This window comes from Phascolarctos cinereus, unplaced genomic scaffold (assembly GCF_003287225.1).
Source record: "Phascolarctos cinereus isolate Bilbo 61053 unplaced genomic scaffold, phaCin_HiC Scaffold_4;HRSCAF=312, whole genome shotgun sequence".
Taxonomy (NCBI): Eukaryota; Metazoa; Chordata; class Mammalia; order Diprotodontia; family Phascolarctidae; genus Phascolarctos; species Phascolarctos cinereus.
The window spans coordinates 353595255-353610966 of record NW_027555847.1 but is presented as its reverse complement, the minus strand read 5'-3'; the positions used below and the strand labels follow the sequence as shown (position 1 = coordinate 353610966).

Genomic DNA, 15712 nt, shown 5'->3' with positions numbered 1-15712 from the left:
CCCGATTGCCTCACCAAAAAGCAAAAACAAAAACAAAAACAAAACAAACAAACAAACAAAACTAAACAGTCAGTGGGCAAGGACAAGACAGAATGAAACATGAGGCAGGTAAATTTTTCAAGTCTGGAAGGCATCCAAAAAAAAAAAAGGAACAGAAAGACACTTAAAACAATTTCCAAGCCAGCTTGGATACACCTAGAACCAAAAAATATGGGCTTGAGGCCCAATTCAATCATTAAGTGACTGTGACATCAAGCTGCTTATCCCCTCTGGGCTTCGGGCTCTTCATCTATCCATTGGGAATAATGACCTTTGCCCCATCCACCTCGCAGTGTTGTGAGTAAAGCACTTTGTAACTTGTCGAATGTTAGGGCATGATGTGAATCTTTATTATTCTTATTACTTCGTAGGTGTGCCTAGACTGGCCCCTTAAGGAACTCTAAATCAGTCTTCCTTTTGCCAGCTATAATGATGAACCACAAAAGACCCGGCCATCTTTCCTGGCCAGGGTTCCCCTTGCTCTAGATTTAACCTCGAACAAGAAATCTAGCAGTCATGGGGCAGAAGCCTCTTCTCTGATAGGTGACTAGCCCGGGAGTTGCCCTGAGACATAGATTAATTAGGCAGCCATTACCTCATTGAACAATCACAGGAACTGACAAATAGCGCAGATGTCACAAAATTGAACAAGTGCCTAGACCTGCCGGCTTTTTGACTTCCTGCTCAGGCCAGCATTTATCTCTACAAGTTCCACAGGAGGCTTCCTCATGAACTTCGATGGCAAAAGTCAATTAGATCATCTTTTTCCATTTTTCTTGAGTATATCAGAAGCAGCATAGTACAGTGGATAGAAAGATGGACACAGAATCAGAAAGCAAAGTGTTCAAATCCTACATCAGACACCCAATAGCTGTGAGTCTCTGGGCAAATCACTTAACCACTTTAGTCTTAGTTTCCTGCAAATGAGAGGGTTAGACTCATTGATCTAAGGTCACTTCCGTCTCTACATCTATGTTGCTAAGGTCCTATCCTCTGGGACATATGCTTAGGTCTTGTCATTTTTCTCAATTGAGTATACTTTTTTGTTTTGAGTTATTCAACAGTAAAAAACTTCTTATAAATTAAAAAAATCCAGCAGATTGCATACTATGGCAGTGGACTGTTCTGATTTTAATGTGATCATCTTCCAAAAGAGGCTGGTGAAGCCATGGTAATTCATAGAACAGAATCATAGAACCTTCAGAGGAGGCAGGACTTAGAGAGGCTATCTAGTCTTGCCCATGCCAAAGTAGAATAGAAAGCCCCCCAAAATAGGCGTCTAAATTTTGTTTAAATAGCTCTACTTAGGGGGAGAACTGTCAGGGGTGAACCATTTGTATACAATATGGCTCTACCTCTGAGATCTTTAACTCAGCACAACTACAATTCTCACCTCCTTCCTTATCTCTTCCAGTACACACACCACACACACACACACACACACACACACACACACACCACACACCACACACACTCAAACATATTCTTCCTCCTGTGATCTCCCATTTCTTCTTTGCTTTCACATTACCCAGTGTATTCATGCTCTCCAGACCAATATGCCCTTGGTAGGAAGACCATAACATCAGAAAATCATTGACTCTTGGCAGGAGACATAGTGTAGCAACACTAGATTCAGAGCCAGAGGACCTGGGTTCAAATTCTGAATATTCTACTTACTAACTACATGATCCTGACAAATTATTTACCTCTCTGGGCCTCATCTATAAAATGAGGAGGTTCAACTAGTTTACTTTTGAGGACCCTTTCCTTTCTAAAGCTATGATTCTAGAAATAGCTCATAATCCTTCCTCTCCTCTCTATTTCCACTTCCAGCTTCTTTATTACCTCCTGCCTAGACTATAACAGTAGCCTACTAGTGGGTCTTTTTTTTTACTCCATTCTTGAGACTATTCAATTCAATTAAACATTGATTAAGCACCCACTGTGTTCAGGGTCTTGTGCTCAGCCCAGTGAGAGATATACATTTTAGACAGTTTTTTTCTGGGTAAGGGGATATGACATAAGTACAGATAGCTGTAATGCACATTGCTGCCAGATTGAATTTCCTTTCACATAAATCTGGTCTAACATAAATCTATCAGTCAACATTAAGTATACTGTGCCAGGCAACTCTGCCAAGATTCCTCTTTTCAGACATCTTTAGTGGCTCACTGTTACCTACTTAGGATAGCTAGGTGGCGCCACAGTCCAGAGTCTTGGGCTTAGAGTCAGGATGACTCATCTTCCTGAGTTCAAATCCATCCTCAGATACTTACTAGCTATGTGACCCTTTTTAACCTTTTTTGCCTCATTTCCTCAATCTGTAAAATGAGCTGTAGAAGGAAATGGCAACTCACTCCAGTATCTTTGACAAGAAAACCACAAAAGGGGTCACAATAAATCGAACATAACTGAAAAATGACTAAACAATAACAAAATTGCCTACTGAGTAAACTTTATACTTTTTTGCCTGGCCTTCAGGGCCTTCCACAATCTGATACCACTCTGCAAATCCACCCTTATCTAACTATTCCCCACTGGGTTCCAACCAGACTGCACTATTGTAAAAAATGACTATTTCTTTCATGTATTAATAACTAATTATTGAATTAGAACCAAGGTTTTTCCCCTTTTCTACTTCCTCATCCATAAATCAACCAGTGTGGGAAATCTTTCTGAAAGCCTTTCCCAGCCAGGAAAGCTAAGATCTAATCAAAGAAAGAACAGAAATTTTAAGTTTAGGTGTGAATTCCTGTTCATTGTGTTTACTCAATCAGGTCTGGGAAAATGTGGATTCTCCCTTTTTTCAGACGGGTGATAGTGGAAATTGATAAGTCTCTTTGACCAAGACTTGGGTGCTCAGTGTCCCTATCTCAAGATCCCCATTGGAATAAGCTCACTTCTCATTATAGTATTCATTCTCTCATTATTTGTTAACCAATCAGAGTTGATCACCACCCTCAGGAACATCCACTCTTCCAAGGGCGTATAAACTGTGAGACTACCACCATGAGTCATCTTTGGTCCAAGAAAGATAGCCAAATGACTATTCCTTTTATTAATAAAATGCTAGCATTATTAATAAAATGATTAATTATCTAGAAACTATGTCTCTCAAACTTTTTAAATATCACACTGTATTCTCTTCCCCAGAGCCCTGTATTTTCACATTTCTGTGCTTTTGTTCATCCTTTTGCCTGGGATGTTCTTCCTCCCCTTCTTTCCTATTGAATTTCTGGTCATTCTCCAGATCCCATCTCAAATGTCAGCTCCTCCAGGAAGCTCTCCTTGATCCATCCAATTTGGTTTTGATATTCCCCTTCAGCTTTCATTGTGTCTCATTATGTGACACCTGCATGTTATAGTTATCTGGGTTTGTGTTATATCCCTTTACCCAACTAGAAGCCCTGTCTAAAACATATATCTCCCATGGGGATGGGCACAGTAACTACGTAACCATTTTTTTAATTCAATTGCCATATTTTTTCTAATGTGCTTAGCCTGGGAGACAGCCTGATGTTAGAAAAAATACTGGATTTGGAGTTAGAAAACCTGGGTTCTGAGTTTTCTAGAAAAAAATTTATTGCCAGTGTGACCTAAGACAACATCACTTGTTCTCTCCGAGCCTCAGTTTCCTTAACTATAAAACACGGTGTTTACACTAGGTGACCTCCAAAGTCACTTTTAGCTCTAAATCTTGAATCCTGAGATCCTTATCCTGGACCCATCTGAACAGAAGCTTGTGCTGTAAAAGATGGGAGGGTGTAGGGGGAGGTCTATGAAGAATATGCTCTCCAAGGGTCAGAGGTGAGGTCAGAGGCTCCCCTGCTTCAGCCTGTCTGTGGACTTTGAACTTTGAGAGTACTAGCACCAATCTGTAGATTCTCCAACTGGACAGAGACCACCAGCTCTGTCTGTCTAAGCTCTTGAGGGGCCACCAGATGGGATGCACAGATGATGGCAGATCAGTCACCTGGAAACGAAATGCTTTTTTCACATCTCATCAGTACCCCCTTGCCATTCCCCTCCCTTCTCTGCCCAACATGCTCTGCCTCCCTCCTCCCTCCTCCCTCCAACACTTGGTCAGCTTCAGTGGCTGGATGAATGCTGCAAATACTGAGAGAGAGTCAGTGAAGGCTGGTCCAGCTCACGTCATATTTCTAAGGATAGAAAGCACCCCTAGGGTAACCCAGGGCTGGAATGGGAGAAGAGAAGGTGGTGGGTTATTTCGTTTTTTTCTTTTGGAGAAATTCTGAGAGCTATCTCCTCATACTTAGGAAAGGGCCAGAGGAATTATGAAGTATTGGGAGAGTGCAACAGGCAATTGTTAACCAGTCAGGGAAAATGAGACAGCATTTTCACTTTCTCAACAGTCTTGGAGCTTCCTCAGACCCCTTCTTCCATCACCTGCTACAGCAAGACATTTTGCTTTCACCTATACTGTTTGTTCAAGGCCAGATTGGAGCCCATCTGTCTAATTCAGCTCTTTTGTGCAAGGGGAAATAACAGTCTACAGAAGCAGCAGAGAAACAGTCAAGTATAAGCCAAATATTTCCCATTCCTTGGATGGTGTACATTTGCAAATTAAAAAGGAAATCCCTCACGAATTCCCCCTGATAAGTTCAATGGAGGAAAAAATCCACCTCCTGCTTGGACTCTTTCAGTGTGGCATTGCCCTAGGGCACTTACTAGGGTACAGAGGAGGTGGGAATGGTAATTATGAGGCCCATATGTTACCGTAATATGGATTGTGCACTGCCCAGGCAGAACAGTCAACAACCTTCAGGTAGTTAATAAGCTTAGGACCAGACACTTAACTCCTTCAGGGCTTATCAGGCCAGGAACAAACTTACTAAACAAGACAGCACTTAAGCTAATTGAGGTTACACAAATTAGAATGCTTATAACATAAACAATCTAGTGACATTCTGAGAGTTTGAATTATGTGTTTATGAGAACAACAGAGAGATTAATTAAAGCAGAAAAGGCCCAGTCATCCCGGTGAGTGGTCATAAAAATGCCTGATGAATTAATGTATGATATATTGTTTCCACCATGTTTGAGAGAGGCTTTGCGGCACTCTGTAAAACCCCAATGGAAATCAGATTAAAATGAAGGGACGTTTGGACTTGTCCTTAAACTTGGTTTGCGGTTTTGCTGAGGTAGGAATGAAGTTTTCAGGACTGGGAAGGAAGTCAATCCAATGCGTTGGGAACAATGATTCTTGCTTTCTTGGTGGGTTGGTGTTCGAGGGTAAGTGCCTATCTCTCCTGATTCCTCCTCTGTGTGTGTTTAGGGGAATGCAGCAGCGGCATTTGTGACGAGGCCTCCTGCATCAATGGAGGCACCTGCACCGCAGTCAAAGCAGATTCCTACATTTGTCTTTGTCCCCTGGGATTTAAAGGAAGACATTGTGAAGACGGTGAGAAGGAAGTGAGCCGCTAACTAGCAAGCGGGATACCGAATGAGAGGAGAGTTGGGTGTAGAGGCAGAGTTTGGTGTCTGGCTGCTTGCTTGTTCACGTGTTAATGTAATTTTGTATCCATGGAACCTCAGTCTCAGAGAGCGGTTCAGGAGTTGCATTTTCAGAAGAGGTTAGAGAGTTGGCCAAGTTGGAACACCCCTTGTCTCATTCATTTGGACTGGAGCTTTCAAACAAGCCCATACTCGTCAGCTGTACCTTGGGCAAAGTGGGAGGTGCTTCATTTGGAGCTCAAATGAAACTAAACCTATAAATGGATACTGTATCTGAAGCATGTAGAACCTGTTCACTTGGGAATATTTGGTTGATTTTTAAGAAGGAAAGCCATGCTGGGTAGACTATATTCTGTATTGAATGGAACCCAAAAGAGAAGAAAAAAATAATCAGGCATCCAAAGTTAGTCAAGGGTCTCCAATTTTTAGATTTGAATGGGAAGGGCCATGAGCAATGCACATTTGTTTGGAGGGCCTGGACCTGTAATTTCACTGATATATGGAACTTCCATTATAGAAACACTCTCCATCAGTACAAATGAACGAGCCCTTAGGTGACTTATAGTCCTAATGAGTTGCCTAAGGCACTGAGACTTTCTCAAAGTCAAGTAGACAACGGTCTTGAAGTTATATCTAAAGGTGGCTAGGTGGCACAGTGGATAGAGCACCAGCCCTGAAGTCAGGAGGACCTGAGTTCAAATCTGGCCTTAGACCAAATACTTGACACTTATTAGCTGTGTGACCCTGGGCAAGTCACTTAACCCCAATTACCTAAAACAAATTTTTTTTAAAAAATGAAGTTATATCTACCTGACTCCAAGGCCAGATCCTTATCCAGTTTATCACAATGAATTTTTTTTAAATCAGTAATTTCACATCTGTCTCTCAGTGTGTATTCTAATGTCATGTTTGTTTCTTGTGAGACTTTCAGCTTTCACCCTGGCCATCCCTCAGTTCAATCAATCTCTGAGGTCCTTTGCTGTAACCCCATGGCCATTAGAGTCCCAGAATTATCTCTCTTTCATGGAGTTTGAGATCACATTTCGGCCAGAGTCAGAAGATGGTGTCCTACTGTACAGCTACGACACGGGCAGTAAAGACTTCCTGTCTATCAACATGGTGGATGGCCACGTGGAATTCAGATTTGACTGTGGCTCTGGAACAGCTGTTCTTCGGTAAGGGCCACTTCAAAGACCACCCCCAAAAGAGTAATGCATGGGCGTTTTTGGAAACAACCCAAAATTTCCTTGATTGTTTGCTACAAAAGTGAGTAAGGTTCACACTTCACAATCTAGCATTACCTAGCCTTTCCAGCTTGAGCTTGTGTTCTGCTTCTCTATTGATTACATTCCAGCCAAACTGGACTTTTGCCTTCTCTGTCACCCAGACAGGCTCCACTTTCCAGTCTCTGTGCTTTAGTTCACATGATTCCACAAGCCTGTAAAGTTCTCCTTCCATCTCTTCATCTGTTGAGTTCCTTCCTATTCTTTAAAGCAGCACTCACATGCCATTTCTTCTTCAAAGCCTTCCCAAGTTCCCTTCCCAATTCCTACTTGGTAAAGAGCCTCGCTCTTAGGCCTTCTTCTGTAGCACTTCTTTTTTAACACTCTGTAACATATTTAAATGATAATGGGTTTTATAGTTTTTTATGCTAATGTTTGCTTCACTTCTAGAGTGTAGATTCTGGGAGGACAGGATTTTGTTTGTTCTTCCCTAACGGAATGTAAGCCCCATGAGGACAGAAACAGTTTCATTTTTATCTTTATATCCCCAGTGCCTAATATGGTTCCAGACGCATAGCAGGCACTTATATTCTTGTTGGATTGAATTGCACAGCACATTTTGCACATCGTAGGCAATAAGTAAAAGTTTGGTTCATGAATAAATGAATCACATTTAACAATGTCCTCCCTTTTCACACACCGATGAGATACTTCCCAAAGATGGTGGTCTCCTGCCAGCAATGTTTTTCTTTCTCAAATGACTCCCCGGCAGGTAGCTGTTCTCTGCCCCAAACAATAAAAAAAATATTTCTTGCTTGAAGTGAAGATGAAATACCCTGATTTTTGATAGGGTAGTAATACAAATGCAACTAGCTAAACCCTTAATAAATATTAATTTATCATAATCATAATACCTAAAATAGATATGTACATATATGTAGTATATGTATATTATAAATACACACACATGTATATCACTTTAAGGCTTGCAAAGTGCTTTACAAGTATCTCATTTTATAGCACTATACTTTCACATGGTAGATACTTAATATTTGTTGATTAATTAATGAAAATGTTAATGATAATTAGTGATCTGCTCTATTATGCGATTCTATGATATGGGTTATATGAAAGGGAGGAATATATGGATTTTTTTTTAATATCTAGCCATCTCCTTGCCCCAAGCCTGAGGATAACCCAACTGTTCTTCCCCCTTTGCTTCCCTATATGATCAGTAGTTGCCTAGCCTCAGTGGCCCCTAAAAAATTGGAGATACTAATTTATACAATAATGCTTCACAATTTCAATGGATCTATTATTTCATTAGTGGGTCTCCATTGATGCCCATGACAATCCATCTATAACTCATTGGGGGTGATTCTTGTCCATGTTCTGCCATAGAGAATCCATGCAACATGCTGGAAGCTTTCCTTCTTTAGCAGAGCCCTTTCTACCAGCAGGACTTTTCTACTGGAGATAGAATTTCCCCTCCCTTCCAAAGAGCCTTATGGAGTGGTTCATTAAAATGAACCAGACTGACCCTGGCATGGCAATGAACCTTCCACAATCACAATCCATCATGACCCTCCACAAGCCCCTAAGGATAGAAGGAAGCTTTCCTAATCCATTTATCCAAGACATTTGGAAGTGAAGGGAGCCCCCACCCATGACCTTTCTTTTCCACCATTTTCACATATGGAAAAGAACAAAAGTTACTTGAAAACAAATTTATTTTAAATTACATTTGTTTTAAATACATCTAATCCTCCCAGGCTTCATGTCAGGATAGCAAGACCTTAAGTTCTTAGAGGCTATCCCACCAAAGGGCAGCTTCTACCTAGGATGGGTTCAGGCATGGGCTAGGAATCGTCCATGGATCTGGTGTCCAAGGGCCAACCTAGCCTAGTTCAGAGAGGTACATCACCTCCAGATTGGCTAAAGAGTGAAGATTTTTTTTTTTGGCTGCACCAGCTTTTAAACACTATCTAGCTAGGAAATCATGGAGAGGGGTCATTAACTGCACTAGCAGAGACTACCCACACTAAAGAGATACCAGATCCTAGGAGTCTGTGCAAAGCCCTGGGAAAACAAAGAGGAGAAAACAGTGTAGACCCTGATCCCAAGGAGCCTACCATCTAATAGGAGAAATGAGATCTTTTCTGAATCCTCTGAACCTTTTAAGAAAAATAAAACTCATATACAAGCAGTGTGGTTCAGCAAGATACACTGCTCCTGACATCAGAAGACCCAGGTTCCTTTCTTACCTCTGATACCCACCTGGGAGAAGTTGGACAAATTACTAAGTTCGCTAGCCTCAGTTTCCTCACCCGTAAAATGAGAGGGTCAAGCTGGATGACCCCTGAAGTCTCTTCTAGCTTGAGGTCTACAATTCTGTGAATAAGGCAGAATATAATATGCTTTTGTGCCCCCTGAGTCCTGAGCATTTCTCATCTTCGCATCCATCTCTACTTCTCTTATTCTGTTCCCCATTTGCTAGTTTCTACCTAAGACCCATTCATCTAATGAGAACATGTTTCTTGTTCCTGTGTATGTTTATTTCTTCTTTTCTAAAGCTCACCAGCATGTTTTTCCTCAATAGTGTCCCTGCAGCAAGAAATTAAAGATCTTTTTTTCCCCTTTTCTTAAAGGAAATTGTCAACTCCATTCAGCTGATATTCTTTACCTCTGTCTGCCATTTTGTAAAGAGTACATGGGTGAGATGTGACAGTTGTATATTGGCTGTAACTGCTGCTCATTCCTCATAGCTGATGGGAAATGCTGGTTGCGCTTGGTTTAAACCATTCTTAAAAACAGTAGTTATTTTTCTTCTGTGACTGTTCCCTTGTGTGTGTGTGTGTGTGTGTGTGTGTGTAAGGGGTTGTTTAGAGCTGTTAGTGCCTGTACATCAAGATAACTTTGAGTTGTCTTGGCTGATTCTATTTGCATAAGATTATGCAAAACAGTCTAAGCAATTCACCTGAAAGGATTTTGTGTGACAGGTTGAAGAGGGGAGGGGGTGGGGGGGAAACCTTGATTATCACCTTTCCCTTTCAAATTTAGTTTCCTCCTGGATAATAATGGCCAGAAAGAAGTGGAGACTATGTCTGGACCTCTTGGCATACCTCAAAAAATCAGCTGTAGCCTCCCCTCCCCACCTCCTTCACAGCTGACAATGGAAGCTTACCAGCATTTGGGGACACTGGGGGATGGTAAAATTCTCCTGTCAGAATGTGGTACCTATTTTTTTTTTGACATGAGGAGCTTTTTCTTCAGTTCTTCAAAGTAGCTGTAGCCTACTCATCTGTCAGTAAAGGCAAGTGGGGAAAGAATTCTGGAGTGTCAGGTGTGGTAAAAGAAATCTAGTAAATTCCTCCAAACTTCAGAGGCCTGTCCAACCTCTGAGGGGTGTTTGAACACTTGCTCACTGGTTGATTCTTCCTCCTCCTCCTCCTCCTACCTGCAAGCCATTGTCTATTATGATCAACCCACAGAGCCATTCAAAGGACCTCTTTGGTATCCCATTTCAAATACTTCTTGTTGAATCTAGGCCCACACCTTTGTGTTATTCCTAATGGATGTCTCATACTCTGCCCCCTCATATCCTATGCATGGCCAAATCCTGTTGCTTCTACCACCATAGTGTTTTCTTGCAAGAGTCCCTTTCTCTCCACTCACACAGTTGTTGCCCTAATTTAGGTCCCATCCCTTCTTGCCTGAACTATTGGGATAACCTTCCAATCTGTCTTCTCTGCCTCATGTCTCTCCCCACTCTAGTCCATTCTCCACTCAGCCACCAAGGTGATATCTCTAAAGCCCAGGTCTGACTGTGTCACTCCCCTACTCAGTGAGCTTCAGTGGCTCCCCATTACCTCCAGAATCAAATGTAAACCCTTCTGATATTTAAAGCTTTTCTTAACATGACCCATTCCTACCTTTCCATTCTCCTTACTTTCCTGCTCTCCATGTACTCCACAATCTAGCTACACTTGCTGCTCCTCATACACTAGACTCTCCCATCTCCCATCTCGATTCCTTTGAAGCGCTGAGATAAATAGCTCTGGCTATATCCCAGGCCCAGAATGCTTTGTTCCCTTACTACCTCCTCTCTTTCCCTGGCTTCAAGACTCAGCTCAGTTCTCATTTTTTGCAGGAAGTTTTTCTTCATCCCCCCAGGTGCCAGGGCCTTCACTGCTCAGATTATGTCCCCTCCACTCAATATATCTTGCATAGACCTAGTTATTTGCATGTGGCCTCCCCAGTTAGAATGTTAGCTCTGAGACATTAGGAAGTGTTCTTACCTTTCTTTGCATCCCAAGTATTAGCATAGTGCCTACCACATCCTAAGCATTTAATAAATTCTAGAACAGCCTCCCTCATTTTTCATATAGTAAATAGAGAATCTGAGAAATCTTATGACTTGCCCAAGGTTACTTGACAGCTGAGACTTAAGGTCATTGAATAAAAGAGCTAGAAAGGGTCTTCAAGATCATGTAGTCTAATTCTTTCATTTTGCAAATGGAGAAACTTAGTCCCTTCTTGCTCAAAAGTATCCAGGTCTTTAGTCTCCAAATTATGTCCCCTCTTCGTTAAATCTTGCTGCCCCTTTCCTCTTTGTCAAGGAAATGATATTGGCTAAGTCGTTTTGACTTTACGAGATTAAAGAATCATAGGATCCTAAAAATATAAAGCTGGAAGGGACATTAGAAACTTTCTAATACAACCACCTCATTTTACAGGTAAGGAAATTGAGTTCAAATGAGGCTAGATGGCTTGCCCAAGGTCACCCAAGTAATAAATGTCAGAGGCCAGATGAAGTGGGTCAATTTGTCTTAAGCTCAATTTAGCAATCAAGGTTACCAAAATGAGCTGTTAATGAACCTTCTTTATGTAGTGAAGGGAAGCCTGACTATTGACTAAGCAAATGACCTTTGTAGGAATATAGCTCAGATATAACATTATTCTGATAACATTTATTCAGAAAACAGACCACCCAATCCATGGTGCGCCTTCTTTTATTGCATATTGATTTAGCCAAGGTGATTAAATTCTACTTGCTAAGGACAAATCACAAGAGTACTTGCTAAAGCAAATACCCTGCCAATATTGTGCCTGCTGCTTTTCCTGGTGTTTTTCTAAAGGTACTTTGAGAGTGGGTGTGCTGGAGCCAGCTCTAACAGGTTCTCAAGAGCAATTGTTAATTTTCAATGAGAGCATTCACAAATGCATGATTAATGGTTTTGTTGACTGCCTAGACTTAAGAAAGTAAGAGAGATAAATGCTAATAACATAGATTAAACTTAAAGGTGTGTCATGTGTACATTTTTATTTCTGGAAAATTAGTTGTTAAACATTTACCAGCACACCACTGGACAATTTAATATGGATGCAGAGCTTCTAAAAGTTGAAGGAAACAGCCCCCAGAGTATGACCCAATGCCTAATCTTCTTTGTGATACTTCATCATGAAGTCTACTATATGACTGCTGCATTCTGTTTCTTGAATCTATAGAACAAGATGAGTGGAATATTTAATATCTGTATTCCACTGGTATTGTTCTATGGACACAAGGGATGGAACATGGCAATCTCGAAAGGACTAAAAATGTGTATCACTCAGAGAGCTCTGGAGGGGTGCATGATGGGTATGAGCAGGCTGCAATGTATAACTGATGAGGAATTCTGAAGAAACAGAATAAAGGATGTCATTAGGGAAATGTATGATAGAAAAAAATGAAGATGTGCTAGTCATGTGGGAGGATGAGAATTAATAAGCAGATAGACCAAATGCTCCACTGGTATGCTTGAGTTATCAAGACAAAGCAAGGAAGGCACCCAGGACATTAGGTGGTCTTCCTGGAGTAAACTGATGGAAGGACAAAAGTCACATAGGAAGGGAAGGTGTCAGTGGTTATGATCTGTATTGTTAGAAGGACCATCCACATCAATGAAACCACCACTCCATTCAAGAATCTGTGACCTTGAGTATTTATTGAGTCTCCTATGGCTCATTCAGGACTTAGATTCTTTTGCCATAACTTAATCACAGGAAATTCCTGAGTCATCTTCATCCTTGTCATGATACAGAAGTCTTGGCATCTAACTTTAACAGTGCTTTGCCCTAGTAGAGAACTTTTGAATGCTTTTATAAAGCAGGTTTGAATTGATTACATCCATTTAGCTTTGTGGGAACATGACATAACCAATAGGAAGCTGGTCTCAGGGTCAATAAAACCTGGATTCAAGTCTTGCCTCTGATACATCCTAGCTGTGGGACCCTTGGCAAGTCATTTAACCTTTTAATATGCTAAGCAATTTTCTTTTCTTTTTTGAGGTAATTAGAGTTAAGTGACTTGCCCAGGGTCACACAGCTAGTGTCTGAGGCTGGATTTGAACTCAGGTCTTCCTGACTCCAGGCCTGGCACTCTATCCATTGTGCTACCTAGTTGCCCCCTTTGGGTATTGGCAGGGCAAGTATTCTTGTTCTCATATTACTGATGTTGAGAAGGATAAGATGTTGAACTAGTTATACATCAAGTTAGTGGCCAAGCCAGGACCAGTTCCCAGATCTATAGAACAGGCTAGTGGTTTTTTTTTTTTCTACTAGGCCTGGATGATATTTATCTTGTACAAATACAATAGGAGTCCTCAAGAATGGGAACTCATTTATAATCAGTTTTCTTCTCACTTCAGGAGTGAAGATCCCCTTTCTCTAGGTCACTGGCATGAACTGCAAGTCTCGCGAACAGCAAAGAATGGGATCTTACAGGTGGATAGACAAAAGACAGTGGAAGGCATGGCAGAGGTAAGACACATAAGCCATCATATTATTTTTTCATTGGTTAACATCAAAGAACCTCACTATTTTAAGCCTGGGCAAATATAGACTCATGAGAAACAGCATGGTGTAGTAGATGGAGACCCAGCCTTAGAGTGAGGAAGTCATGGGTTGATATTCATCTCTCTGACACATACTGACTGTGTGACACTAAGCAAATCAGTTAACCACTTAGTGCCCTAGGCAGCCTTCTAAGACCCTCCAAGTGGCTGAGCAGTTATTGATTTGCATGGGTAGAGAGTCTCACCAAACATCTCCTATACCAGAGAAAACACAGATCTGGTTTTAAGAAAATGAAACCATAGACTCTCAGAGGTGGAAGAGATCTCCAAAGCCAATTAATTCACACCATACCTGGATAGTAATCTTCTCCCCTAAGTCCCTAAAAGTGATTATTCTGCCTTCAAATTGCTGGCTATGACAAGGTAAAGTTTTTATTGTCAGGGTCCCATGATCTCTGACTGCCAGGATTCCAAGATGTAGGTACATGCAAGAGAATAAAAAAGGACTCAGTGTAGTGAAAGGAGGTACCTCCAAACTTCAGTGACCTATCCAACACACTGAGGGACATTTGAACTCTTGCTTAATGGTTGATTCTTCCTGTTGACAAATGCATGCATGCCACTGTCTATTACAATCAAGCTACAGAGCTATTCAAAGGACCTTTTTTTTTAAAATCCCATTTCAGTGTTGTCAAATACAACCTTATGACACAAGGCACTTATCACCCAGCCTTTAGGTGTCCTCCATGTCCAAAACTTCAGACGTCTAATATCACAACAGGTACACAATATTGCCTTGGGAACACACATAATACAAGGGAATGCAAACACTGATCCACAAGGAAGCTGCTCAGAAAAAACTAGACCATAGGAAAGTAATTGTTCTATCACAAAGGAATCCTACCAGGTTCTCCTTTCAACACAGTCAGCTCTGTGGCCATCCTATAAGGGTAAGTTTAGGGACAGCATCCACAGAATAAGAGAGAAATGTAAGCCCTCATTGGGGATATTGGCATCAATTGTTAACTTCTAGTTCCCACAGCTCATCTACTCTATTTCCTTGTAATACTTGAAATATCTTTCATGCCCTGGTTCGGAAAAACTATCCCATTCCTTTCAGCAACATAACTGGATCTTCAGGATAAACTCTTCATAAGAGGCATTCTTTGCTCTCATCCCCATGAGCTGTTCTTACCTCATTAAGGGACTGCTATCAATTTCCTACCAATGAAACACTAAATTCCAGTTTAAAAAATAATATCATAATGTTCTCATAATCATTTTAGCAGTGAGGAAACTGAAGAATAGAACTATGAAATAACTCCTCAGAAGCTAATATCCAAATCTCATGACTTCTCACCTCTCATTATTCACCTCCTTGATTTCTCCCACTATTACTGATTCAGTCAATCAATCAACAAGCATTTTATTAAGTGCCTGCTATGTACAAAGCACTATGCCAGGCACCAGAGGCACAAATACAGAGAATAAAACAATCCCTAGTCTTTTGTTGTTGTTGTGCTTATAGATGCAATTGGGGTTAAGTGACTTGCCCAGGGTCACACAGCTAGGAAGATTTGAACTCAGATGCTGCTGACTCCAGGGCCAGTGCTTATCCACTGTGTCATGTAGCTACCCAATCCCTATTCTTAAAGAGCTTACATACTGATGGAGGAGCCAACACATACACATACAAATACATGCAAAATAAATATAAAGAAAATACATACATAGTAGTTAAATAACAGGCAGTTAGGGTCTTCTAAATATAGCCAAAAAGAATAAAAAGACTTTCAGCATTGGACTGTTATGTCCAAGTAAAATGAACATTAAAACAACCAAAAGAAGCTCTTTCTTCCACCACCTCTGGGCAAGGTTTCCTGTATGGAAGAAGAAACCGTGAGAACCTGGACTGAGCATCAGACTGACAAGCATCGTTCCAATGCCCTGCCTGGTCCAGGAAGAATAAGCTCCCAATGGGGGCCATTGCTCTATCAATCAGAGGTCAAACCCACAATGTAATCATTGGAAAAAGGCTTCAGGTTCCACTTCCATATCTTCAGTCACATCTCACACAGTGGTAGGAAAGCCTTCTGACATATACAGTGAGCATGTTCATAGAGTCAACTCTCATGAAGT

At 41.1% G+C, this 15712-nt stretch overlaps 1 protein-coding gene across 1 annotated transcript in view; it reads left to right on the top strand.

The window, feature by feature from the left end:
• EGFLAM (EGF like, fibronectin type III and laminin G domains) overlaps positions 1 to 15712 on the top strand; it is a 253564-nt gene that overhangs the window by 191120 nt on the left and 46732 nt on the right. The window contains 3 exon segments of the mRNA XM_020996039.2: positions 5336 to 5461; positions 6446 to 6689; positions 13427 to 13538. Coding sequence (XP_020851698.1) covers positions 5336 to 5461; positions 6446 to 6689; positions 13427 to 13538 — 482 coding nt within the window.